Source organism: Pristis pectinata, chromosome 6 (assembly GCF_009764475.1).
Source record: "Pristis pectinata isolate sPriPec2 chromosome 6, sPriPec2.1.pri, whole genome shotgun sequence".
In the NCBI taxonomy this organism is placed as follows: Eukaryota; Metazoa; Chordata; class Chondrichthyes; order Rhinopristiformes; family Pristidae; genus Pristis; species Pristis pectinata.
In genome coordinates this window covers 92,096,557-92,122,405 of record NC_067410.1, presented here as the reverse complement: position 1 = coordinate 92,122,405, position 25,849 = coordinate 92,096,557, and the positions used below count along the sequence as shown (strand labels likewise).

General features: G+C 46.3%; 2 protein-coding genes across 7 annotated transcripts in view; both read right to left on the bottom strand.

The window, feature by feature from the left end:
- Positions 1–2,974, bottom strand: part of eif4e2 (eukaryotic translation initiation factor 4E family member 2) — a 63,058-nt gene extending 60,084 nt beyond the window's left edge. For 3 of the 5 annotated variants that reach the window (XM_052017903.1, XM_052017901.1, XM_052017904.1), the window contains exon 1: positions 2,919–2,956. In XM_052017903.1, the coding sequence (XP_051873863.1) occupies positions 2,919–2,941 (23 nt within the window). In that variant the 5' untranslated portion in view covers positions 2,942–2,956. Of the gene's footprint in view, positions 1–2,829 lie in introns of all 5 variants that reach the window. The other 2 variants (XM_052017902.1, XM_052017905.1) reach the window with 1 other exon arrangement.
- Positions 2,975–15,170: 12,196 nt separating this feature from the next.
- The window catches only part of capn10 (calpain 10), a 29,884-nt gene continuing 19,205 nt past the window's right edge, over positions 15,171–25,849 (bottom strand). The window contains exons 10-13 of one of the 2 annotated variants that reach the window (XM_052018071.1): positions 25,482–25,734; positions 24,014–24,210; positions 22,961–23,006; positions 15,171–17,225 (exon numbers count right to left, since the gene is read on the bottom strand). In XM_052018071.1, the coding sequence (XP_051874031.1) occupies positions 17,196–17,225; positions 22,961–23,006; positions 24,014–24,210; positions 25,482–25,734 (526 nt within the window). In that variant the 3' untranslated portion in view covers positions 15,171–17,195. The remainder of the gene's footprint in view (positions 17,226–22,960; positions 23,007–24,013; positions 24,211–25,481; positions 25,735–25,849) is intronic. The other variant, XM_052018072.1, reaches the window with a different exon arrangement.

Genomic DNA, 25,849 nt, shown 5'->3' with positions numbered 1-25,849 from the left:
TCAGGATTTATGAGCATTTGGAGAAGCATAGTCTTATTAGGGACAGTCAGCATGGCTTTGTGAAGGGCAGGTCATGCCTCATGAGCCTAACTGAGTTTTTCGAGGAGGTAACAAAACAAATTGATGAAGGTAGAGCAGTGTATATGATGTATATGGACTTTAGTTAGGCTCATCCAGAAAGTCATCAGATCCATGGAGACTTGGCTGCATGGATTCAGAACTGGCTTGCCCACTGAAAGCAGAGGGTGGTGGTAGATGAAGAGTATTCTGCTTGGAGGTCGGTAACTAGTGGTGTTCCGCAGGGATCTGTTTTGGGACCCCGGCTCTTTGTGATTTTTTTTTATATATACTGTATATACACGACTTGGATGAGGAAATGGAGGAATGGGTTTGTAAGTTTGCAGATGACACGAAGGTTGGAGGTGTTGTGAATAGCATAGAAGGCTGTCGTAGGTTACAACGGGATACAGACAGGATGCAGAGTTGGGTGGAGAAATGGCAGGTGGAGTTCAATCAGGAAAAGTGTGAAATGATACACTTTGGAAGAACGAACTTGAAGGCAGAGTACAAGATTAATGGCAGGATTGGTATTGGTTTATATTGTCACTTGTACCGAGGTACAGTGAAAAACTTGTCTTGCACACCGTTTGTACCGATCAATTCATTACACAGTACATTGAGGTAGTACAAGGTAAAAACAATAACAGAATACAGAGTAAAATGTCATAGCTACAGGGAAGTGCATTTCAGGTAGACTGTGTAGGACGGAAGGGTTAGATTTATCATGGAGTAGGTTTATATAGGTCGGCACAACATCGTGGGCCAAAGGACCCATACTGTGCTGTACTGTTCTATGTCTTATGTTGTAAATGAATATGAGATGTGTGCAGATCCATGGAGGCAATCCAAGAGGAGGCCAAGCGTGAGAGCGCAGCAGAACAACTGAAGAGATAGAAAAATAGAGAGCAGGAGGGGAGGGGATGGGAGGGTTAGATAGACAGATCGATTGATCTTAGAGCAGGATAGAATGTCGGCACAACATTGTGGGCCGAAGGGCCAGTACTGTGCTGTAGTGTTCTATGTTCTATACCAAAAACTGATGGCAGTCAATTATTTTTTCAACTTTCAGGATAGATATTACTCTTGGTTCAACTACATCTTCAGCTGCCTTTCACAAACTGATGGCTCAGTTGAGCAGACAAGGTATTCCTGATAAGGACCAAATTTTGCTGCAGTTGAGTTTGCAAAGTTTGTAGTTAAGTGGGAATTCACTCACATTGTCACCGCACCAATATAAAGGAAGGAAATGTCAAGCCTTCTATGAAAGCCAAAATTAAACACACATTGATCTACATCTCAGATTCTGCAGGATTCATTTCCAGCTTACCCCAGAGACTGATGAACCACCAAACCAGAAAAGAACTGCTAATAGCTGCAAGGTTAATGAAGCCTAAGATTCCAATGGGAATAAACAGACAGAGGAAAATGTCACATACCACTGGAATAAGTACAAATCATAAGACAATTGCAGAAAAAAATTGAGAATCTGATGTCAATTATAATCTACTAGAACAGATTCCCACTGTACTGCGTGTGGAATCTAAGGCAAATATAAGAAGATGCAATACCATCTCATGGTAATACAATTATAGGCACCAAACATTTCTAAGATGGAAGACTGCAACATTATAAGCTTGTTATAGGATTATTTCTGAGCCACTCACATTACATTAAGAACACAGGAATGTATGTTACAGAACAACTACTGTGAACAACACAATGCATTACAGAATGGCAAACACACAGGGCTATCCTCTTGCATCCCATGTGCACTGCCAAGAGATGAAGGTGACACCATTCTGTAACAACAAAGACAGATATATTCAGGTTTTCTGGCCAGAGCAAATCTGAGCGACTCAGCCAAACCGATTTTACATCTTTTGGCTCCTGAAAAAGACACTCTATTCCAAGTTGTCACAGGAAGAGATTACCAGAAAAATAAGGAAAGATTCAAATAGGTGCTCAAAGCCAACAAAATCTACTGGAGGGCCGAGCAACATCAGTGGGGTGGGGGGAAAGTAGGTCCAAATTCTGCATGCAATATCCCCACTGGCTCCAGGGATCCCTTTGTTCCTCCTTCACCTTGAGTGGTTGTGGGCATTCCGGATGATCTAGAGGCTATGCATCAGGAGTACACAGAGATCCCGTGTAAGCAACGAAAGGAGCAGATCACCATCAGTTCCGTCAGGCTCCTCCTGGAAGAGTCTGCAATTCCCACATTGCCCTTACCATCCTCGATCCCGATGGACTATCTAAGACGGCCACTTTTTCGCATCCATAACCTTTGTGCTGGGGAATTATCAAAACGCACAACTACCAAACGGAATGCCATGACAAAAAAAAACAATTTTTTTTTAGATTTCTTCAGATTTTTGTGCAAATAGAGCAGGCTGCACTATAAAACTATCCCTCAAAATTTGTATTTCAGAGTTAGGCTTCTTGATTTACAAAAGTGAAAATTTCATCGATGGGCTGTATGAAATTTTAACAAATGAAGATTCTGTTAAAACATTGGCTTCTAGGAGCTCGAGCTGTTGGACCCCGTTGTGGACGTTCCGCATCTTGCCGGCGCGGGGGCTGCGAGCATCCAGTGGGCTGCAGGAATGAATGGAGAGCAGTGCAGCAGACAAGGGCAGCCGGGGCCGGCCTGCAGCCGGCATCTTTAAATGGACCCGAGGGACCTGGGGTACCAGGCCGCCAGCGCTGCGCGGAGCTCGGCTCAGTGGCAAGGGGATTACCGGGGGCGGGATTGAGAGGCCAATGACTCACGCGTCAAACTTGTTGTTCATGGCGACAACACCGAGAGAGGAGGAGAACTCGCCCCTCCGAGCAGCGGCGGCTCCCAGCAGCGCCTTTACCTGCGGGGCCGGGACCGGCACATCCGGGCACAGCGCGCGCGACACCCGCCCGCGCACAGCGCGCGCGACACCCGCCCGGTCGCGCGCCCGATCCCCGCTGACGTCATGCGCCGTAGCAACAGCCGCGGGTTGAGGGGAGTGGGCTGGGCCGGGTGGGGGAAGGTTTGTATTTACATTGCCACGTTTCAGGTCATCCCCAAAAATCTTTACTTGCAAATGCAATACTTCTGCAGTGTTGGGAAAGCAGCAACCAAATTTGCAAACAATTAGTTCTCAGAGGCAGTAATATGATGGAATCATACAGCAAACGCATGCATGCACCTCGTTGATTATTGGTGGAAACAGGCGTTATAATGACCGATGGATTGAGGAATAAATGACCCTGCAGATAACTTCCTTGCTCTTTTGAAGAAACAAACAATGTGTGCTGGAGGAACTCAGCGGTCGAGCAGCATCCGGAGGGAGACGTTTCGGGTCGAAGCCCTGCATCAGTACCAGCGGGTCCTTGACGCGGGACTGGGAGAGAGCTGGTGTCTTGCTTCAACATTTCATCAATGTTGACTTTAACTCATCAGCCAAAGGGTGCACCAAACCTGAGCCACATTCTCCTCAGTCCAGAAAGACCTAACCTTTGATCTTGCGCCCGATAACAATTTGATTCAAAGACCTTCCTTGATAAACCAACTGTGGGTAGCACGGCTAGACCATGATTCCTCAAGGGTCTTTCAGTGTATTCTGCAATGTTGCTTTATGTTAAGCTACATTAATTTTCTAGGCTTTTGTCCATAAAATAGCTTCTCAGTTGAACCAGATGAATCATCCGTTCGAAATTTAGACACTGGATATGACCAAGATATTCCCAGCCTAATTAACTCATCAACCCCCTCCTCATTAACTACTGCTTAAATTGGGCATGCTGTCCCATGGACGAGTCATATGCAGCAACCTGTTGTAGTTATACTCTCAGAACCATACTTGTCAGCCAACATCCCAGACTACCCATTGCCATTCCCAAATATATAGATACACCTGCACATCATATGTTGTGAAGGTAGGACCTGATAACAGAAAGATGTGAAACGCAGGTGTGCAGCATAGTGGCACAGCAGGTAGAGCTGCTGCCTCATGGTTCCAGCAACAAGTGCAATCCTGACTCTGGTGCTGTCTGTTTGGAGTTGTAATCACATGGTTTTCTTCTGGTTTTCTCTGGTATCCCAAACACATGCCGGTAGGTAAATTGGTTGCAGTTTGCCCCTAGTGGCGATGGGCGGTAGGATAATTGGGGCAAACTAAAGGGCACGTGAGAGAAGATGGGCTGAGGGGAATAAGTGGTGGAATGGGATTGCTCCGAGAGCCAGCATAGATGGGCCAAGGGTTTCCATCTCTGTTGAAAAAGAAAATATAAAATGGAACTTGATTATTTAGAGGGTCATAAAAAACATGTAGAAAGGAGAGTGGTAGTGTTGTGAAACAGATTCGAGGTCTCAAAGGACAAAGACTCTGAACACAGTCTTAGAGATAAATTATTTTATTTACAAAGACAAACGTGGGGAAAAGGTAACGGGGCAACACACACACACGCGCACCGGTGATAGCGAGCGTGGGAAAATCACCACAAGGGTAAGATACACACACACAATGAACTGGGTACAGACAATCAAGGAAAAGCAATACGATACCTGCCACCCCTTGACTCAGTGCAGGCTCGGCTCTATGCTACCGGGAATACCAACTAGAACGCTCCTAACCCTACTGAAGTGCACACCTTACCAACGATCTCTCCAGCGCCGTTCCACGGTTCCTTGACCTGGGATGAAGCAGGATGAATCCCTCGGAGCAATCAAAGAGAGAGAACCAGGCACATGTGGCACACTTTATAGTGCTGGAGGGCCCATGTAATTTAAAAAGGCCAATGGCCCGGTGCCAGCAAGGACTAATCGATCACAAAGGCCAATGGTCAGGTGTGCACTGATGGGTGGGGCGGGGCCAAACCTTGATTGGCAGTGGTGTGTCTTCCGACCAGATAGGGGCAGTGCTGTCACATGACAGCCACAACCCTCCACAATACAATCCACCCCTCGGAAGTCACACCACTCACCGATCATAGTAATAACTATTTCTAAGCCTAAAACTATATGTCAGTATACAGTATTAATGAAAGGCAGACGTGCTCTTGATAACCTGGCAAGCACAGCATAATATACAGACAGCAATAACAACGAGAGTGAGAGCAGTCGTCCAGTGGATGACAATTGCCCACCACCCCCTCAGAGACCCAAACGGCCATCAGTTTCCCCATGATGTGTCGTGCTGGAGGAGCTGGTCCCCCGCTTTTTGAATTTTAGCCACCGAGTCCCGAATGTGAGCAGCCAAGTGAGTGATGTTCCTTGACTCATCCGGGATAAATGTGCAGCACTCCTTAACAATCACTGCACAGGTACCACCATCAGCAGCGAGTAGGTAATCCAGGGCCATTCAATTCTGCAGGGCAACAATCCTGACAGCCGTCAGCTCCGCCGCTGTCTGCGTCAGGGCGTCTTTGGTGCATTGCAATGCCACTGCCATTTCGTTGGCCAGCGTTTCGAGCATGCTGGCCCTCTGGATGACCTCACGGGACAATCGGGCTATGCCAAACATGGGAAAGGCTATCATCCGAAACCTCTCCACCTCAGTGATGGCCCTCTTGTCCCGGTGGCTGCTGTATGCCGGGTGCTCCCCAAGGTCATCTAGGGCGTGGATATAGGGCACCACAAATGCTGGAAAGCAGCAACCGTACCAGCTCATGGGGAGCCACAGGTAGGCACGGTGGGTGCAAATCCAGTGGGTCCCATTCAAAGTCCAGGGAGGCCCCAGCTTAGCAGCACCATTGTGTCACTGGGTCACCTTGATACCAGTTTCGCTCGCAGTCGCTGTGGCCGACTGAAAGGGTAGGACCATGCTCATTCGGGAGCTTGCCCCAGAATTCCTTAGGCTTACTCACTGGCTGTGGAACGACCCTGAGAGTCGGGACTCAGGTGGAGGTCAAAGTGTAGGGAGAGAAATACCAATTCCTGAAACACCCACCCCATCGGGGATCGCTGGAAGAGATGTTATGTAGTGGTGAGGGACTGCGATTCGCACCCCACCCCCCCAAACAGATATGCCAAAACCCACAGGAGCGAAAAGTCTATGTAAACAGTTCATTTGAAAGTCATCCAGCAGGATCAGTGTAAGTGGCAGAACTCCATCGGCATATGCTGGGGTTCACACGCAAATCCAGCAGTCTGATCTATTAGTGGTGCCGGCAAATTCATAAGTGACCCTGCGCCCTTGGAATTTCTGCCAGAGGCTCCATTCGGTGACCATCTCACTGGCCGAGACTTGCCTGGCGGCGAGCAAGTGGCAGTGCCTGTTCAACAGCTTGCTTTGCTGTTTCAAAAGCAGCCTGTTGTTCAGGTCCCCATAAGAATGTGGCTTCCTTATGGGAGATTAAGCCATTGCAGATATTGGAGCTATGAATATCAAAATCCACCACTGCATGCCAAGGCTTGTCCGGGCACCCCTCAATTGTCCTCCAATTGACTCTGTCGGGCATGGCGGCAGCAAGGGGGGGGGGTGGGGGGGCAGACTCGTTGAGGTGTCTGTAGTCCACTGTCATGCGCCACATCCCATTCTTTGTGCGGACACGCCAGACGGGACTGTTGAAGGGAGAAGCTGCGGGTCTAATGATGCCCTCCCACAGTAAGGCTTGGATGGCCTCAGTGATATCTCGGTGTCCCCCCCGCACTCTGTACTGTTGGCTACAGACGACCTTGGAGGGAGGGGGGAAACAACAACTGGTTCCCATTTGGCTGTCCCAACTATGACTGCAGCTCACGCGACCCCAAACATAAACTTGCCCTGGTTAGTATGAAGGGACTGTCCCTTTAAGACATTGATCCCTAGGATGCACTCAGGCGATTCTGCTATCAACACTATTATGGGTCGAGGAGGTTCATTCCCGTTGGCCATGCTGATCGTGATCACCCTCGCAGGTAAAAGGGAACCCCCTAACCCCTCTATTTGCATCTGTGTCCCTTTCCACCCAGCAGGGTCATCCGGGCTGATGGTGTGTTGGGTACCCGTGTCAATGAGTGCCATTCACCTCTATATGTTCCCCCTTCCCCAACGTACAGCAACAGGTATATGTGGTCTCAGGTCTCCTGGGCAGGAGAGGGCGATGGAACAAATGCGCCGGGGCCCCTGGCCTTCATCCTGTGGGAGGGGATGGGTGTCTGCCACCCCATGGGTGAAGGTTCCTGCTAGCGGAGATGGGACATTTCCTGTCTCAGCAGGTCCCGGGCTGGAGAGACTGTTTCAAGTGGGGGAGGGGCAGGGGCAGGGGCAGTGTCGGCGGGGGCGGCCCACGTGGTGCAGAGGTTGGTGGCGCCCCGTGTCGGGCTTGCTCCCAGGGTGGTTGTGGGTTTTCCCCTGGCCAGACGTCCCCCCGCAAAGCTCTTTCTGGAGCACGTAAATGGTGGAGGTTGGGGTCCCATCTATGCTGGTGCGATCCACCCCTGCGTGCAGCAGGTCCAAGAATAGCCGTCTGCGTGTAAAATGGGGGGTTGTGTCTCCAGCCCTCGTCTTTGCCCTACGGACCTGGGTGGGCTTCCCCGGCTGCAAGTACTCTAGCCCTTCCAGGAGGGTGATGGCGCACCGCACGGTCTTCCCATTAACCGGTCCCATGAGGGGCAGGACCACTGGCCTCAAATCAGGGTGCGCGGTGGTGACCAGGTATCCTGCCAGCACACTGGTCACCCTGGTATTTTCTAAAAAGTTGCGATCACGGGATCCCTCGTAAATGCTAGTCACCAGCGCCCACTCCCTAATGACCCTGGTGCCCTCACTGACCTTGCTCCATTGCGGTCGCCCGTATAAATCCCACTCAAGAAGGGTAGGGTACTGGACCCTCACGGCAGTCACTACCCAATCCCATAGGGTAGTGCCGTCCCAGATCCTTTCCTGTGGTGCCCGTAGGGCATTCTTAACACTCTGCTAGTCGGACAGGCTCCCCAGGGCACTCACTTCCTGGTGAGAGAGGCTCATGTTGGGGGCCCCCACATCCCACAGTTGGAGCAGCCATGCGGCCAGGTGCTCGCCCGGCCATTGGCGGTACCGATCTGCCAGCTGGGTCAGCTCCTTGGCTGAGAAATCCTGGGTCTACCTAGTCACAGAGGGACCATGGGCACTTTCCCCTGTGGGGGCCTCATTCTGACTCCCCTCCCTTCTGTGACGGACCTGGGACCGCATGGTGACAGGTCGAGCATGCAGGGGTTCGGGTGGGTCGGGGGTAGGGTGGGTGTGATGGGACCCAGGCTCCTCAGGCACCCCCTCATCATTATCCATCCATATATCCCCATCCCCCAGCCATGCATCCAGCTTGTCGCCGTGCCAGACCAGGGCTCGAACTTTGAGCGGGTCCGTCTGCCAGCCAGACCTGTGAGCTGCCTGTGGATCAGCCTGCAGGCGACCTCGGTACCTCTGGCCTCGAGGTCGTTGGCTCAGGTCTGGGCAGCCTGGACTGCCTCCCGCAGCATACAGCAGCGCTGATGGAGCACCTCTATCTGTGTCTTTTTGGTGACACATATCTTGTATCTGGCCAGTATTCCTGACCTGGCATCTCAGGAGGGACGCAAACAGCCAGAGGGCATCCCTTTGACTCCCCTTAGCCTTGGGGAACCCCAACCTCTGGAGGAGGGCGACCACGTGGTACCCCATTTTCTCACCACGAGAGTCTACTTGCTCGGTGAGTCCACTGGTTTACCGGGGTCTGCCAGCACGCTGGCCAAGCTCCCAAATCCCTCAGTCTCGTCAGTCTACCCAGGAATCCTATCTTCAGTGCCTGCACTGGCTTTCTTGTCCCCATTCCAGAACATCCCTCCCTGAGTCTGTTTTCAGCCAAGACCTTTGAGACCCTGCTCGCAGCACCAATTGTTGTGAAATAGATTCGATGTCTCAAAAGACAAGGACTCTGAACACAGTCTTAGAGAATAATGATTTATTTACAAAGACAAATGTGGGGAAAAGGTAATGGGGCAACACACACACACACACGCACTGACAATAGCAAGCGTGGGAAAGTCGCAACAAGGGTAAGATACACACACAACGAACTGGGTACAGACAATCAAGGAAAAGAAATACGATACCCGCCACCCCTTGACTCAGTGCAGGCATGGGTCTACGCTACCGGGAATACCAACGAGAACGCTCCTAACCCTATTGAAGTGCACACCTTACCAATGATCTCTCCAACACCATTCCACGGTTTCTCAGCCTGGGATGAAGTGGGATGAATCCCTCGGAGAAATCAAAGAGAGAGAACCAGGCACATGTGGCACTCTTTATAGTGCTGGAGGGCTGGGGTGTCCAGCCCAAGTAATTTAAAAAGGCCAATGGCCCGGTGCCAGCAAGGACTAATTGATCACAAAAGCCAATGGTCAGGTGTGCACTGATGGGTGGGGCGGGGCCAAACCTTGATTGGCAGTGGTGTGTCTTCCAACTAGGTAGGGGCAGTGCTGTCACGTGACAGCCACGACCCTCCACAATACAGGTAGTGATAAAAGATCATTTCTGAGAGTAACCTTCAGGCAGGAGACTTTTTGGCCAATATCCCATAAATTTTAATCTGCTCCTCAGAATAGGTGCATTTGTCATAATAGACTCTTCATGGTGTCACTGCCATGATGGGAATCTTCACTTGTGGCTTTTAAGGAACCAATAGAACATAGAATAGTACAGTGCAGGAACAGGCCCTTTGGCCCAGCATGTCTACACGAACCATGATGCCAATCTAATCCCATCTGCCTGCACATGGTCCGTATCCCTCTGCCCTGCCTGTTGATGTCTGTCTAAATGCCTTTTGAATGTTGCTATTGTGGCGACTCACCGTCTAGTCGGGCGAACCGGCTCGGCAGTCGGGTCGCGCGGCGTCGGAGCGACGAGGCCCAAGATGGCGGCGGGCCTCGTCTTTCCGAGCGACGGGGAGAACCCGCGCGCGGGAAAGTCCTGATGACGTAGGACTTACGTCATTGCCGGTTTTTTTGGGCGGGAGTTTTTTTCCCTTAAAGGGCCCGCACAAGGCGGGAAAATAAACCAGTTCTGTTTGGCAATCCTCCGAGTAGAGTCTTGTTTTATTCCGCGGTAGCAACCACTACATTGGTGACTCCGACGGTCCAAACGGCTTTTGGACCCGCGAAATGGACGACAGCGCAGCAGCCAACGCAGTGGCCCTCAAGCTGCCCACCTTTTGGACACTTCGGCCCAGCGTCTGGTTTGACCAGGCTGAAGCGCAATTCCACCTTCGGCAGATCACCTCCGACTCCACGAAGTACTACCATGTGGTTAGCTCTCTGGACCAGGAGACAGCCGCCCAGGTTGGAGACTTCATCCAGTCGCCTCCGGAGGAAGATAAGTACCCGGCTTTCAAAGATCTTTTGATCCGGACCTTCGGCCTCTCCCGTCGTGAGCCTGCTTCATCTGGATGGCCTGGGGGACAGATCCCCATCCGCCCTAATGAATGAGATGCTGGCATTGGCCGAGGGACACAAGCCATGCCTGATGTTCGAACAGGCCTTCCTCGAACAGCTCCCCGATGACATCCACTTGTTGTTAGCTGATGCCGACTTCAGCAACCCCCGTGAGGTGGCCGCCCGGGCAGATGTCCTGTGGAGGGCCAAGCGCGAGAGCGGTTCGTCCGTCAGTCAAATCACCAGGCCGCGAGCCCAACGCCCGCCTCGCCCGGCCCCAGCAACCGAGCAGCCACGCCCCAGGAACGCAAACGACGACACGGGTGACCAGCTGTGCTTCTACCATCAGAGGTGGGGTGCGGAGGCCCGTCGATGCCGCCCACCCTGCAAGTTTCAGGGAAACGCCAGGGCCAGCCGCCGCTGATGGCTACGGCGGCTGGCCGCCGACAGAGCCTCCTCTTCGTTCAGGACAAGAAATCTGGACGGCATTTCCTCGTTGATACTGGAGCGGGGGTCAGTATTTTGCCCCCGACAGGCCGCGACACTCGTGACAGGCCACCAGGTCCTCTACTCAATGCCGCCAACGGTACAACGATACGGTCTTTCGGCACCCGTACGCTTCAATTACACTTTGGCGGCAGCCGTTTTACCTGGACCTTTACCCTTGCCACCGTCGCCCGACCACTCCTAGGCGCCGATTTCCTTCGGGCCCACAACCTGTTAGTCGACCTGCGAAGGAAGCGGTTAGTCCACTCTAGCACTCTCCGGACCTATCCCCTGGGAGAAATCAGCCCACCAGCCCCGCACCTGGACTCCATTACCCTTTCTGGCGACGATTTCGCCAAGCTCCTAGCCGAATTCCCATCGATTTTGGCACCTTCGTTTACAAATTCTCGGCCCACACATGGGGTACGACACCACATCATTACCACAGGGCCACCCCTTCATGCCCGAGCACAACGATTACCTCCAGACAAGCTCCGCCTGGCAAAGGAAGAGTTCCATCACATGGAGGAGCTGGGGATTGTTCGCAGGTCAGACAGCTCCTGGGCCTCCCCCCTGCACATGGTCCCCAAAGCCACCGGAGGGTGGAGGCCCTGCGGCGACTACCGCAGGCTGAATGACGCCACCACCCCGGACCGCTATCCCATTCCTCACATCCAGGACTTCGCAGTGAACTTACACGGGGCCCGCATCTTTTCCAAAGTGGACCTCGTTAGGGGATACCACCAAATCCCGGTCCATCCGGATGACGTCCCCAAAACTGCGATTATCACCCCATTCGGCCTGTTCGAATTCCTTCGGATGCCGTTCGGCCTTAAGAACGCCGCGCAGACCTTCCAGCGGCTGATGGACGCGGTAGGCCGAGACCTGGACTTCGTGTTCATTTACTTGGACGACATACTGATCGCCAGCCGTAACCGCCAGGAACACCTTTCCCACCTCCGCCAGCTGTATTCCCGCCTCCGCGATTTCGGCCTCACGATTAACCCGTCCAAGTGCCAATTCGGACTTGACTCTATCGATTTCCTCGGCCACAAAATCACCAGTGACGGGGCAACACCCCTACCCGCCAAGGTGGATGCTATCCGCCATTTTGCCCGCCCCGACACAGTCAAAGGCCTACAGGAATTCCTTGGGATGGTCAACTTTTACCATCGTTTCATCCCTGCAGCAGCCCGTATCATGCGCCCTCTGTTCTCGCTGCTGGCTGGTAAGGGCAAGGACATCACCTGGACTGACGAGGCTGCGGCTGCTTTCGTTAAGGCCAAAGACGCCCTGGCAGACGCCACGATGCTGGTACACCCTAGGACTGACGTCCCGACTGCCCTCACGGTAGACGCGTCCAACACCGCGGTGGGTGGGGTACTGGAACAGCTACTCGAAGGCCGCTGGCAACCCTTGGCATTTTTCAGCAAACACCTTAGACCGCCCGAACTGAAGTACAGCGCTTTTGATCGGGAACTTCTAGCGCTGTATCTGGCGGTCCGGCATTTCCGATACTTTCTAGAAGGCAGGCCTTTCACCGCTTTCACCGATCATAAGCCTCTGTCCTTTGCCTTCTCCAAAGTCTCCGATCCCTGGTCAGCTCGTCAGCAGAGACATTTATCCTACATTTCCGAGTTCACAACTGACATCCAACATGTCTCCGGAAAGGATAATGTCGTTGCTGATGCACTTTCCAGACCAACCATCCACAACCTATCCTTGGGTGTCGACTACACGGCCCTGGCTGACGCACAGCAAGCCGACGACGAACTGCCCAGCTACAGAACCGCAGTCTCGGGTCTGCAGCTCCGAGATTTCTTGGTTGGTCCAGGTCAGCGGACCCTACTTTGCGACGTTGCGACTGGTCAGCCCCGCCCTATTGTCCCTGCAGCCTGGCGGAGACGCGTTTTTGACTCGGTACATAGGTTGGCGCACCCGTCCATCAGATCTACTGTCCGACTGGTCGCCAGCAAGTTTGTCTGGCATGGCCTGCGCAAACAGGTCAGTGAGTGGGCCAGGACTTGTCTGCACTGCCAGACGTCAAAAATCCAGCGACACACCAAGGTCCCACCACAGCAGTTCGAGCCTACCCGTAGGAGGTTCGACCACATACACGTCGACCTCGTGGGCCCTCTGCCGGTTTCAAGAGGAGCCCGGTACCTCCTTACCATCGTGGACCGGTTCACGAGGTGGCCTGAGGCAACCCCCCTGACTGACATCACAACTGATTCCTGTGCCCGAGCGCTGCTCACAACTTGGGTCTCACGTTTTGGCGTTCCGGCCCACATCACTTCAGACAGAGGCACCCAATTCACTTCCAGTCTCTGGGCTGCATTAGCGAACCTGCTAGGGATGCAGCTGCACACCACCACGGCCTACCATCCTCAATCAAACGGGTTGGTGGAACGTTTTCACCGCCATCTAAAATCGGCCTTGATGGCCCACCTGAAGGGTCCTAACTGGGTTGACGAGCTGCCTTGGGTCCTGCTCGGCATACGCACTGCCCCCAAAGAAGACCTCCGCACTTCGTCAGCTGAGCTTGTATACGGGGTGCCACTAGTTGTCCCCGGGGATTTCATACCTGCCCTTCAGGACCAAGGGGAACAACCCCCAGCAGTTCTACAAAGACTGTGCGAGCAGCTCGGCGCCTTGGCCCCGATTCCCACCTCATGGCACGGTCAAGCCCCATCCTGCCAGCCCAAGGAACTACGGGACTGTAAGTTTGTTTTCGTTCGCAGGGGCACACCTCGGGCGCCATTGCAACGACCATATGAGGGACCGTTCCGAGTCATACGGAATAACGGATCCACTTTTATTTTGGACATTGGAGGCAGGGAACAGGTTTTCACGGCGGACCGCCTCAAACCGGCCCATTTGGATCTGCAACAGCCTGTCGAGGTTGCCACGCCACGACGCAGAGGCCGCCCCCCTAAGCGGCAGCTGGCACAGCCCACGGACCTTGGGGACTGTCTCGCCGGTTCTGGGGGGGGTTGTGTGGCGACTCACCGTCTAGTCGGGCGAACCGGCTCGGCAGTCGGGTCGCGCGGCGTCGGAGCGACGAGGTCCAAGATGGCGGCGGGCCTCGTCTTTCCGAGCGACGGGGAGAACCCGCGCGCGGGAAAGTCCTGATGACGTAGGACTTACGTCATTGCCGGTTTTTTTGGGCGGGAGTTTTTCTCCCTTAAAGGGCCCGCACAAGGCGGGAAAATAAACCAGTTCTGTTTGGCAATCCTCCGAGTAGAGTCTTGTTTTATTCCGCGGTAGCAACCGCTACACTATCATATCTGCTTCTATCACCTTCCCTGGCAGTGCATTCCAGGTACCTACTGCTCTGTGTAAAAACAATCTTGCCTTGCACATCTCCCTTAAACTTTCGTCCTCTCACCTTAAACTTACGCCATCTGGTATTTGACATTTCCACCCTGGAAAAAAGACTCTCACTATCTACCCTATCTATGTCTCTCATAATTTTATATACTCCTATCAGTTTGCCTGGATGAAACAATAGAAAGATACAGCACAGAAAGAAGCCATTCTTGCTATCATCTGCTCTTAAAAAGAGTTCTCCAATTTGTTCCATTCCCATCACTCTTTCCCCAAATTCCTGCAAACATTTACCCCCCAACAGTGGAATCAGCAAGAACCAAAGCAGTTCCAGCCAGGCAGAGCTGGTGCCAGAGCCAGAAAGGGCTAGTTTATTTTTTAAAAAGTGGGCCCAGACAGGCAAAACGAATAAAGTTTAATCCTCCTCTGTCCCAGGCCTCCCTCCTTCTTGATGATGACACCCTCTGAAGTCCTTATGAAGTTTCTTACAGTACTAGGCACTGTCCCAAATTCTACAACTAGCCACCCAACAAAGTCCAGGACTCTGCTCACTCAAGTCCTTTGCTCCCCAGCTGCAGGAATCTCATAACAACCCTCTCCTAGACTTGGTTGTAACAGAAGATTTCTGGCAGCAAGTTAAGTCCATGGTTTACAGTCAGTAGTCAAAAGGTGCACTCATTGCTGACCTTGAAGAAACTTGTCTACAAAGATTAAACTGACATTGTGCAGAAGATTTTCCCTTTTCTAACATGATTTGCAATCAAACAACTTCAGCAGGGGATCACTTATGTCCAACAACAGTGATGTCATCAAGCTGGCTGAATAACCAGACTGAAGAATTCTCATACAGCAAAATGAAGTAAAAAGAACTAATTTTATTTAACTTATTAAACATTTTACAAACAGTAAAAGAAAGATTGAGACATACACATGGAATTAGGGTACTAAACATTAATAACACAAATTAATCTTTGTTAAAATTGCTTAGTTTGGAAATGTTTTTACAAGGGAATGAAATTACACATCTAAATTTTCAGGCCCAGAGGATGTAGTTTGCTCAGCAGTAATAATGCCTGGACGTACCATTTAGAAACTCAATTATATCTCAAAGTTTAACATTTTATGAGAAAATCATGTAAACAAAATGTTTACATCTAATCATTGAATTGATTGCATCTGACAAGAAACTACAAGCAATTATTTTTGGAGGAAATGGTATCATTTATAACAATTTTTGGGTTTGCACATTTAACTGCTCTTAAGCAACCTCCAGGAGTTGGTGGACATTTTACAGATTGATGACGACACATCTCAAAACCTGCTCTTAAGCAACCTCCAGGAGTTGGTGGACATTTTACAGATTGATGACGACACATCTCAAAACCTGAAAGTTGCATTATCATTAAAAAAGCAAACTCTGGACTAGTACCCTCACTGATGCAGGTTTTTCTGCCTGTCTTCCAAATGTTGTGACAGGAATCCATTGGAAATTTCTTAGGTTTATTGTTTGCAGATTTACTCAAATACTAACAGTTTAATAAATATAATTTAACATGACAATTTCAGATGTTGTAAAATTAGAAAGTTGTTCAATCTTTGGACAGTAGTACTTGATTACCTCTTTAAAAAAAAAACTAAGATGTAAAATATTCAGTTGTTAAATGTAGCACTTCATTAACATACTCCTAAAGGTACACATGGAACTAACAATAAAGAATAAATGTTACTTTTAGGAATAGTTGGGATGGCTTTATACTTCAAATAAGAAAGCAAATTCATATTACTTACAAAAGACAGGAATAAAATTATGCTACTTTGAAAGGTTTAATTTGCACTAACTTTGTACTTTTAGATTACATAAGTGGGGTAAATTATTTTGTCACTAAAATATATTAGAAAGAGCGGAATCAATTTAGAAAATGCATTGAAACGAGCATTCTCCTGTGCTCAGCAACCCATGTTTCTCCCATTCATTTTAACGAATAAAGAGTAAGGCTAGCAAGCTTGAAAGCCAAGGGTTAATATTTGTACAGAGAAACCTACTCAGATCAGCTTACTGAAAAATTCACTTAAAACTGGATCAAAAATTGATACAGTTTGGCATTTTTACAATGTAGAAACTCTATACCTACATTGGGAATACATTTATTGTACTTAATATTTTCTACTGCAATTTATTTATTAGAAATACACAAGTTAAATAGTGTTTGCCAGTACTAAGTCTGCACCAGTAGAGATGATACATTATTAAGACGTGCAACGTACTGCAGGAGGTCACTTGTCCAGTGTTCAATGAACAAATCCAAATATTCTCACTATGTGGACATGGAATTAAAAACCAAATAATGAATATTTTGTTATTGATTGGTATCTAACCACAACAGAATTTGCTCACACTGGAAAGAATAATGCAAGGCTGTTCATGCACTAAAAGGCACTGTACCTTTTTTGTTCATATTCTACCTTAATGCAATCCAATGTCAAACAAATTAGGAGAAAAAAAAAATGGCATCAATGAACAACAGCCCAAGTTCCAGTTTTGCTAAAATGATGGAAAAATCCAGCCCAGAGGAGGTCACAACACAGCAGCTTTAAAATTCAGTGAACTGTGTAATACAGTGTGTGCTGAAAGTACAAACTGAATTTAAATGTCATTCTCATTTACCTTCAATAACATCAAAGCAGCAGGAGACTGATCGGCTCTTTGTCCATTACTGCGTGCAGAGCTGCTAACTCTTTGAAGTAGCGTCCACTTCTGGGGCAGCTTTTGTTCTTTCTCCTGCGCAAGAAGCACATTGCCAGCTTGCTTAAAGCAGAATTGCTTATTTACAATGACGAGTCCTGTCACATTTTATTAATGCAAAGGGGGTTGGGCATTGTGATGTGAAAATTGTACAGCGTGAATGTCTCCAGAATGACTCTCTTCTGATTTTTTATTGTTTTCAGGCAGGCGCTTGTGGGGTTTGGAATCGGTATCCTACCTCTGCATCACTGAGGTATAGGAGACCTCATGGAAACAAAAGAGAAAGTTATTTATGAGTACAATACAATATCAAAACCTATTCACTGCAGAAGCATCACAATAAGGGTACAGAAGTCTTCTAATCTTTGGCCTTTTAAAATGAACCAACCAGAAACGGCTCCATCTCATTGACGAACTCAATTTCATTAATATCCAAGTAGGAAAAAGTGCCTTAGATATCGAAAATGATTTCTTGCTTTGCTATTGGTTTCCATTCTTTCTGAAAATACAGTTCATTGAATCCCCTTAAAGCACCTAAAGATATAATTATCTCTCTTAGCATACAAACGCAACAAGCCTTGTCTGTTGAAATATGTTCTAGAGAAAAGTGATTCAGGTAAGTTCAATGTATTAATATAATTTTACAATTATACTACGTCTCTCTACAATACTAACAGCCCACCTCCCACCAAAACAGTAATCCATATCTAGTATGTTGTTTTTGAGTGAATTAACAGTTTTAATATCAACAAACACATCTGCTTTTCAATTTTAAGTTCATGAAATGAATCTTGAATGAAAATGGAAATACAAAAGGGCAGAACTGATTTGGGGTAATTGTACAGACTGAAAAAAAGAAATAGGCCAACAAGTAGATTGCTCTAGGAGTGTACAGGAAAATGACAGTGACCAGAAATTTGTTGGGTTTTGCTACTGGTTCTCCATTACTACAAAGGTATTTTAATACACTCCGTGCCTGTGTTTATCTAACCTGAATAAGATGATCTGTTTTAATGTTCATTGAGTGATGTGGTCAGGACACTGGGGACAACTCTCCCATTCTTTTTAGAAATAATACAATGGGATCATATATGTCCACCTGAAAAGATTTAATGTCATATTCCAATACCTCAAAGTGAGTACGAACATTTTTTTGGAGAAGGTTTTGAACCCAAAGCTTTCTGACACCAATATACAGTAACTAATAGAACCTTTCAAGATAAAGAGATGGTAGATCTTTTTCCATGAGAATAATAGCTAATATATCTAGTTGAGCATATAGGATATATATGATCAATCACAAGCAGCCAGAGATCCAAACCAGTAAGTCAAATTCATGTTCCGGGTAGGCAGTAAACTGTTTATCCTGGCTGTCTGGTTCCTGGTTGGAATTTTAGTCATCTTATTTTGCTAAGTTTATATATGTACCTAGATATATGCAGAGCTTCCAAATATAATTGGGAAATATAAATGCTCAGAGAATGAGAAGTCCTCTCTCTCAGTTTTTAAATTAAGGGACTTCCAAAAAGGGAAGCTCAAAAGTTTGGTCTTGATTTTAAAATTCTTGACCTTGTTTATGAATCCATTCATGCCACTCCCTCTGTCGTCTTCTTTAGCTCTATAACCCTTCAAGTATCTGCACTCTTCTAATTCTCCAACACTTTTTCCTCCTTGAGGTTGCTCCTTAAAAATCAAGACAATGGCCATTTGTCTCACTACACCTTCAAGTAGCTTGGCATCATTTTTTTTTTCTAACACTCCTGTGTAGCTATGCAAAAGATGCTATATAAAGGAGGCAGCTCTTTACTTTGCATTGGAGTTATACTTGATGCAAGATGGCAGAGTGAGAGATAAACAATTGTTAACATTTACTTCTTGGGCAGTCTGTCAGCAGAGGAAGAATTGCTGCCACTCCATTTTTGTGGGTTCAAACATGGTTGATAAGGGTAATGTGATGCCACAGATACTTCCAGAGATGGACCATGCAGAGCCTGACAAGGCGGGTGGGAAGTTTGTGAGATAGTGCACTCCTACCACCGCTTATATAATGTTTGTGTGCTCCTAGTGTATGGCCTTGAAATTCTCAATGCTATGCTAAATGTTCTTTCTCCACTTTGTGTGGTCACAGGCCAGCAACTCTCAGGAGTAGGTGGGAATCCTTCCAGAGAATTTTCAGGACTTTGCAGAGATAGCATTAGTGGTATTTTCCTAGTGCCTTACGATGCCTGATGTAGACAGTCCAGGTTTCAGGAGCATTAGGGAAAGGCAGGGATCACCGCTGCCCACTGGATCAGGAGTTTTGTGTTAGGTCTGGATCTTCAAATGTCCCTTCCCTCAACAGACAAAGGCTGTGCTGGTGCACTGAAGGCGATGATGAACTTCATTATTCTTGTCTGCAGAGAAGTGGCTCACATTTTCCAGCATCATGCTGTGAACGTTTATCGTTGGAGGGCTTTGTGTTGCAGCGGGAGGAGGAGAGTACATAGAACAGAACAGGACCTTCGGCCCACAATGTTGGGCCGACATAGCTATTCCCTCCTACCTACAGAATGCCCATATCCCTCTATTTTCCTCTCATTCGTGTGCCCATCCAAGCCCCTCTTAAAAGTAGAGGACCTTTGTCTTGCAGATGTTAAGAGCAAGGCCCATTCTCTAATATACATCAGTAAATCAGTTGGCATTGACTTAATGTTTGGCGGTGCAGGGGATTACCCATTCTTAAACTCTACATCCTTCCAAACTACCACCCTACTTCCAAAGTATCTCTCCTCTCTAAAGTCCTTGACTGTGTTCATACTGCTTCCTTTTCTACAAGTCCATCAAGCAAGCTTTCTGTCCTGCCACAGTACCTAAAATCCCTTTACCAAAATCACCAGCATTTTATATGTCTGTGGTTAACATGTCTGTGGTTAACTATCATTCCTCTTCCTTCTCAATCTGACTGCAGTGTTTAACATGACTCACAAAATAATCCTTGTGTCAGCCCTCTCCACTGTCCAAAGCAGTGGGGTTTCTCTCACTGTGTTCTGTTCTGATTTATCCAATCATAATCAGATTATCAGCTGCAAATTGTTCAGGTTGAATGGGAAACAGAAATTCTTTCATACTAACCCTACACTTTCAGTTATCTCAAGCACTGCATTAACCTGTCAAGACAACTAAAATACAGCACTGAATTCACATTAAAAGAGTATCAAATGCCTAATAGCAAAACAGAGACGGTGCTGTGCTTTTTCCCCTGACCGTGCTATTGCACGAAACCTTGGGCTACAGTGCACTCTTCTGGTGGAAATAAGGTATTGTTAGAACATGCAAAAAAAATGGTATCTGTATAGTGCCAGTAAAACCTATGTCAGCACTTGGTGCTCATCACAACCACCCATTTTAAAAGGCAGACACGTAATCTTTCATTTTATTAAAAAATTCTTCAATTTTACAGTTTGATTACTAGCTGGAAACATAAATACTTTGAACATTATTTGCTGGTTTACTTAGAGGTGATTACAGTTTTTTTCCTGTGCCATCCAAACTACATTGGAGTGACAAAGAAATGGCAAACACTAATAACTTTTACAAAAAAAAAAGAATTCTAACCACCAGATTATCAAAGTTACAGGTCATGAGTGAGGAAATGCACAGCTACCAACTCTGAATCTGCATCTTGTTATTGAAGTAACAATGCCATGTACCTGTAGTTGCATCTCCATGGCCATTATTAGGCAAAGGAATTCATGTTATTGAATGCTTATGTTTATCAAATGCCTTAATTGCAAAAAGTACATATCTACTTATACAGATCAACAAAAAGACTTGCTTTCTGCCATAGAATTCAAATAAGAACCACAGGCTTGAGTTCCAGTAACTTATTTTTTTAAATAATGCTACACTAATGAAGAGTTACTATATTGGAGCACAATTCTTTTTGCTAAGACTGTCATTGAGATAAAATCATGCTACATAGTGCCCTAGTCATGCCTATAGTGTGATCAGGTCCATCTTTCCACTTTGATCCCTCAGTTGACTCAACAAAATTAATCCCAGGATTGATTTTCACGAATAGGCTATGTTTTCTGGATATTGCTCCACTTCCAAAATAAAGTTGAGGCCTGGACACCCAAGTTTAAAACTTCCTTTTCTCAAAAATGTATAGAATAGACATATTAGACTACATTGAATAGCAAAAAAATTACAAATAACAAAAACGAAACAGAATGAAAGAAGCAAAGGTGAGTGTACAGAAATAAGGACCCAAGTCTCCTTAGGGTTGTGGAGGGTGGGGGAGGGGACATCCTGTTCCATAGAATGGGAATAGAAGCAGCCTGATGGGGCTGAAAAACATTTAAAAAATCAGGCAATGTCCAGGAACACAATGTTTTCATTTAAAAGAACTGAAATATCATTTCTCATAAGGGCCTGCAACAGATAGAATCTTAGTTTAACCCAAAGGAAAGCCTTGATGCCGCAAGAATATGGGGCCAGTGGGTAAACTTTCATCAATAGAGTTTCTTTAATCTCCCGAACACACAGCTCTTAGTGCTGGAATGAAATAGGTGCACTTGTCCTTGGAGCAACACAAGCAGGACTTCAGGGACCACAGCTGGACCCAGATTCGGTCATCTTAGAAACTTGCAAAATGCAGTCAGACTAAAAAAAATGATTATTCCACAAGATAGCTTATCCCTGAAACATAGCGTAACGCCACATCTTCTTACTATTCCAATTATCAAGTACACAAGGAATGCCTCATATTACCTGCCAGAAATATTTATAATAAATTATTCCACCTTGACCCCAGATGTTCTGATGGTTTCAATTACAATAGTCAATGAAATAGAAGTAGAATATTTCTATAATGGTAAGAAAATCTTTGGCTTCAAAGTACAATAAGGTAAACTTCTGATAATCTGGCACTCTTCTGACTCATTGGACTATTGGATATAATTCTCATTAACACCCAAAGACATTTTTATTTCACTTTTTTTAAAACATGCTATACAGCAACTGCTCTGCCCTTGACCACAAGAAACTGCAGAGAGTTGTGGACTCAACTCAGCACATCATGGAAACCAGACTCTCCTCCATGAACTAGGTCTAAACTTTTTGCTACCTCGGTAAAGCAGCCAACATAATCAAAGACCCCACCCACCTGGACATTCTCTCTTCTCCCCCCTCCCATTGGGCAGAAGACATAAAAGCCTGAAAGCACGTACCACCAAGATCAAGGACAGTTTCTATCCCACTGTTATAAGACTACTGAACGGTCCCCTAGTACGACAGGATGTACTCTTGACCTCACAATCTACTCTGTTATGGCCTTGCACCTTATTGTCTACCCACACTGCACTCTGTAACTGTAACACTTTATTCTACATTGTTATTGTTTTACCTTGTACCTCAATGCTCTTCTGTAATGAACTGATCTGTGTGGATGGTATGCAAGACAAGTTTTTCATTGTACCTCGGTACATGTGACAACAATAAACCAAGTTAGCAATAATAAATTTGCCAGTGTACTTGTTGAGTTTCGGGAGCAAGAACTATACAGGCACTCTGGGCCTAGCTCCAGCTGCACACCTCACTCACACCACGGATCCCTGTGGTTGCACACCTTATACACACAATGGACTGATGTGCAAGCCAAATGGCCAACCATCAGGATTTCCAAACAACCAGATGCCAGATTATTGGAGTTTTACTGCATAATGTAATTAATCTCCTGCAGACATTTGATTAGTATTGGTTACACTGCAATGTTACTTGTTTGAGAATAACATTTGCTTAAATTTCTTTGTCCTGTCAAAAGTCTAGACAATTAGTTTGTTTAGTAAAATATTCAAATAAAGAATCTTTCTGTATTAAGCATTAGCTCAGGAGGAAAGCAAATATAAATTAACGACATCTCATACTTTCCAGAATACAGTTAATTGCCAAATAATATTTCCATCTTTTCAGCTTGATATACAAGTGGATTTTTCAAGAGAATAAAAGATCCATCATACCTCATTGATTATTTGTCCTAAGTTCTCCTGACATTGGAATGGCTTCCTAAATCCAGCAATAAACAATGTTATTTCACATTCAATAGTCTATTGTAAAATTATACTTATATTTAGAATAAAAATTCAGTAAGCATTGATTTTACTCCACTCAAGTTGCTGTAATGGAGAGTCCTGGGGTCTGACGTGACACTGACTGGGTAGAAAATGGGTGAACAAACTGAACCCATCGCATTCCCATGGAGCGGGTTCAATTAAGAATCAGGCTCAGGCTCCTGAAATGTTGAGGCTTGTTTATAAGTGTGGTTTCAGTAACAAAGATGGGCATTAGCAAGAAGAAATTAACAGTGGATTTGCCCTCTGACTCCCCTTCATATTTGGTCCAGCTCAGATGAATACCTGCTCTCACTGAAAGGTATTAAGATTATAGTATATTGCCCCAGGAAATATAGGTACAAATCTACAAAAGATACAACAAAATGAAATACTCATCTCTCCTGGGGTGACTGGTTGAAACTAGATGATCCCACTATTATTAAACCTTGATTGTGTTTTTGTAACACAATAGATTATTTAATGTATAGTTTAGAACAAGGAACAGTACAGCACAGAACAGGCCCTTCTGCCCACAATGTGCCACCTACAGAATGCCCATATCCCTCTATTTTCCTCTCATTCATGTACCCATTGAAGCCCCTCTTAAAAGCCCTCAAAGAATTTGCCTCCAGCACCCTATCAGGCAACGCATTCCAGGCATCCACCACTCTCTCAGTAAAAAAACGTACCCCCCATGTCTGTTCTGAACCTACCCCCTCTCACCTTAAATGCATATCCTCTGGTATTGGATCACTCAGTAATGGGAAATTATTATGTGGTTTATATTGGCACATGGTGTTTGGCCACAATTTTATGTAATCTCATGCAAATGGAAAGGTACCAACTGTTTATCATATTAACACATTGAGGGGAAATATAACTTCTTAAACAAAATTTAGAAATTAATACCACCTATCGAATAACAAAGAATATGAATCCAACAATAATCGGTATTCTCACCTGTCTATTTTTATTTCTACAGTGACTGTGAATTGTGCTTCACTATCAGGCAGATATGTGGAAGGAATGATCACATAATTTCCTTCTGTCAGACTGCAAAGTTGGGTTACTTCCTGTGTGTATCGATGAGGCACACAAGTCACCACTGGATCCACAAGCTGACAAGAAGCTTGATTTACATTCTTACTGTTGTGGACCTGTGCAATATAAGCAACATACACAAAAGACAGCATCGCCGGTTAATATTGAAGTAGTAACTTCAGAAACTAAAGAAATAGGCTTTTACTCCCACAGCAAGAACCAGGGAAGAAACTATGTAATGGAAATCAGTGGTGCAGAACTCCAAAGGAATTAAATAAAGCAAGATTTGGACAAATTTTATATTATCTTGCTCAGAGTTGCCAGAAAGGGTCACTGGCAATACAATAGCTGTATTTTCTGAATGCAAATGAAACAGAAGTAGAAGGACATCATTTTTTTTAATATAATTAATAGTTACCCAGGGTTGGGGATGACTTGCTTCCATTCTAGTTCTCTGGGCTCTCTAGTGACCACAATTCCAATGCAGAATCTACCAACACCACCACATGCAGCAGTGGAGCTCAGTGGAGTGGGTGGGTTGATTTGGTTATTGCATGCTCGTTTCACTGTTAGTGGAAGGAGGGGCTCAAGAGAGCTCAGTGTCTCTCCAAATGCTTCTCCATCAATCTGAGCACTCCTGGGCCATGTATTCCCATAGGTCAGTGAAGAAGCTATATTTGTTTTTACCCCCAAAGTGGTCTTGCGATGTCTTTGAAGTGCTTTACTATCTTACTGAAAACTTGCTTGCTGTGACAGAACTTATGTAGAGTGAGTGTTTCAGAATGCCAAGCATGCAGATGATATGGCCTATCCAGCAGAGCTGGTTGACTATAATCTGAGTTTTCTTAACAGGGATGTTGACCTGGGAAAGGAAGCGGATGTCGGATTTGGAAGATTTTGTGGAAGGTGCATTGGAAACTCCACTCCAGTGTTTTGAGGTGTCTACCACAAAATCAGGCAGACGGGAGGGTGGGGATCACTGCTACTCTCAGTAGACCATGATCAGTCATGATCTTACTGAATGATGGAACAGGCTTGGGGAGTCAATTGTCGCCTTCCTACTCCTATTTCTTAGATCCAAATGACGGCAATATGAACTCAAAAATAATAAATTCAAATAATCCAATGGAAGTTCAAAAATTAAACATCTTGGTTTTCTTGAAAAATTCCTGAGAATTTATTATAATTTGCTGCAGAAATATTTAGCAGTTTTCTTTTACCCATCTCATGTTCCTATTGTCATAAAGAAAGACAGTAGGTATTTGTAGATCAGCAATTTCATTCACTTCAAAGTCACAGATTACTTTCAATCAATGATGCTTTCAATTCTGTTCCAAGGTCTCTTTTCAGCCCAGTTAGATTTCCAGCATCATGCAGAATATATTACCTGATAAACATGGAATCCTATTGGCAGAAACTGTCCATCGCAATTTTCCTGGCAGAGTGTTATTCTAACGTTCCCAGTGCCAGTATTGGAGAGGATGGAGAACGGCAAACGTGGATTAGTGCTGTATGTTTGAAAGTTTCTGCTTCCACCTGCACTCTTTCCTTTGATCCATGAATCTGTGAAATGTATTATCTCCCACTCCCCTTCACCACTTTCCTCAAACTTGGTAAGTGGATGAGCTGCTTTCACTGCACTAGGGTATAAAGCATTTTAAGAATGTCACTTTTTGACACCATCATGAATATTGTTTCACAACACATGCAAGATGTTACTAATGGGACAAAGAACTTGAGGTGCGAATTCATATC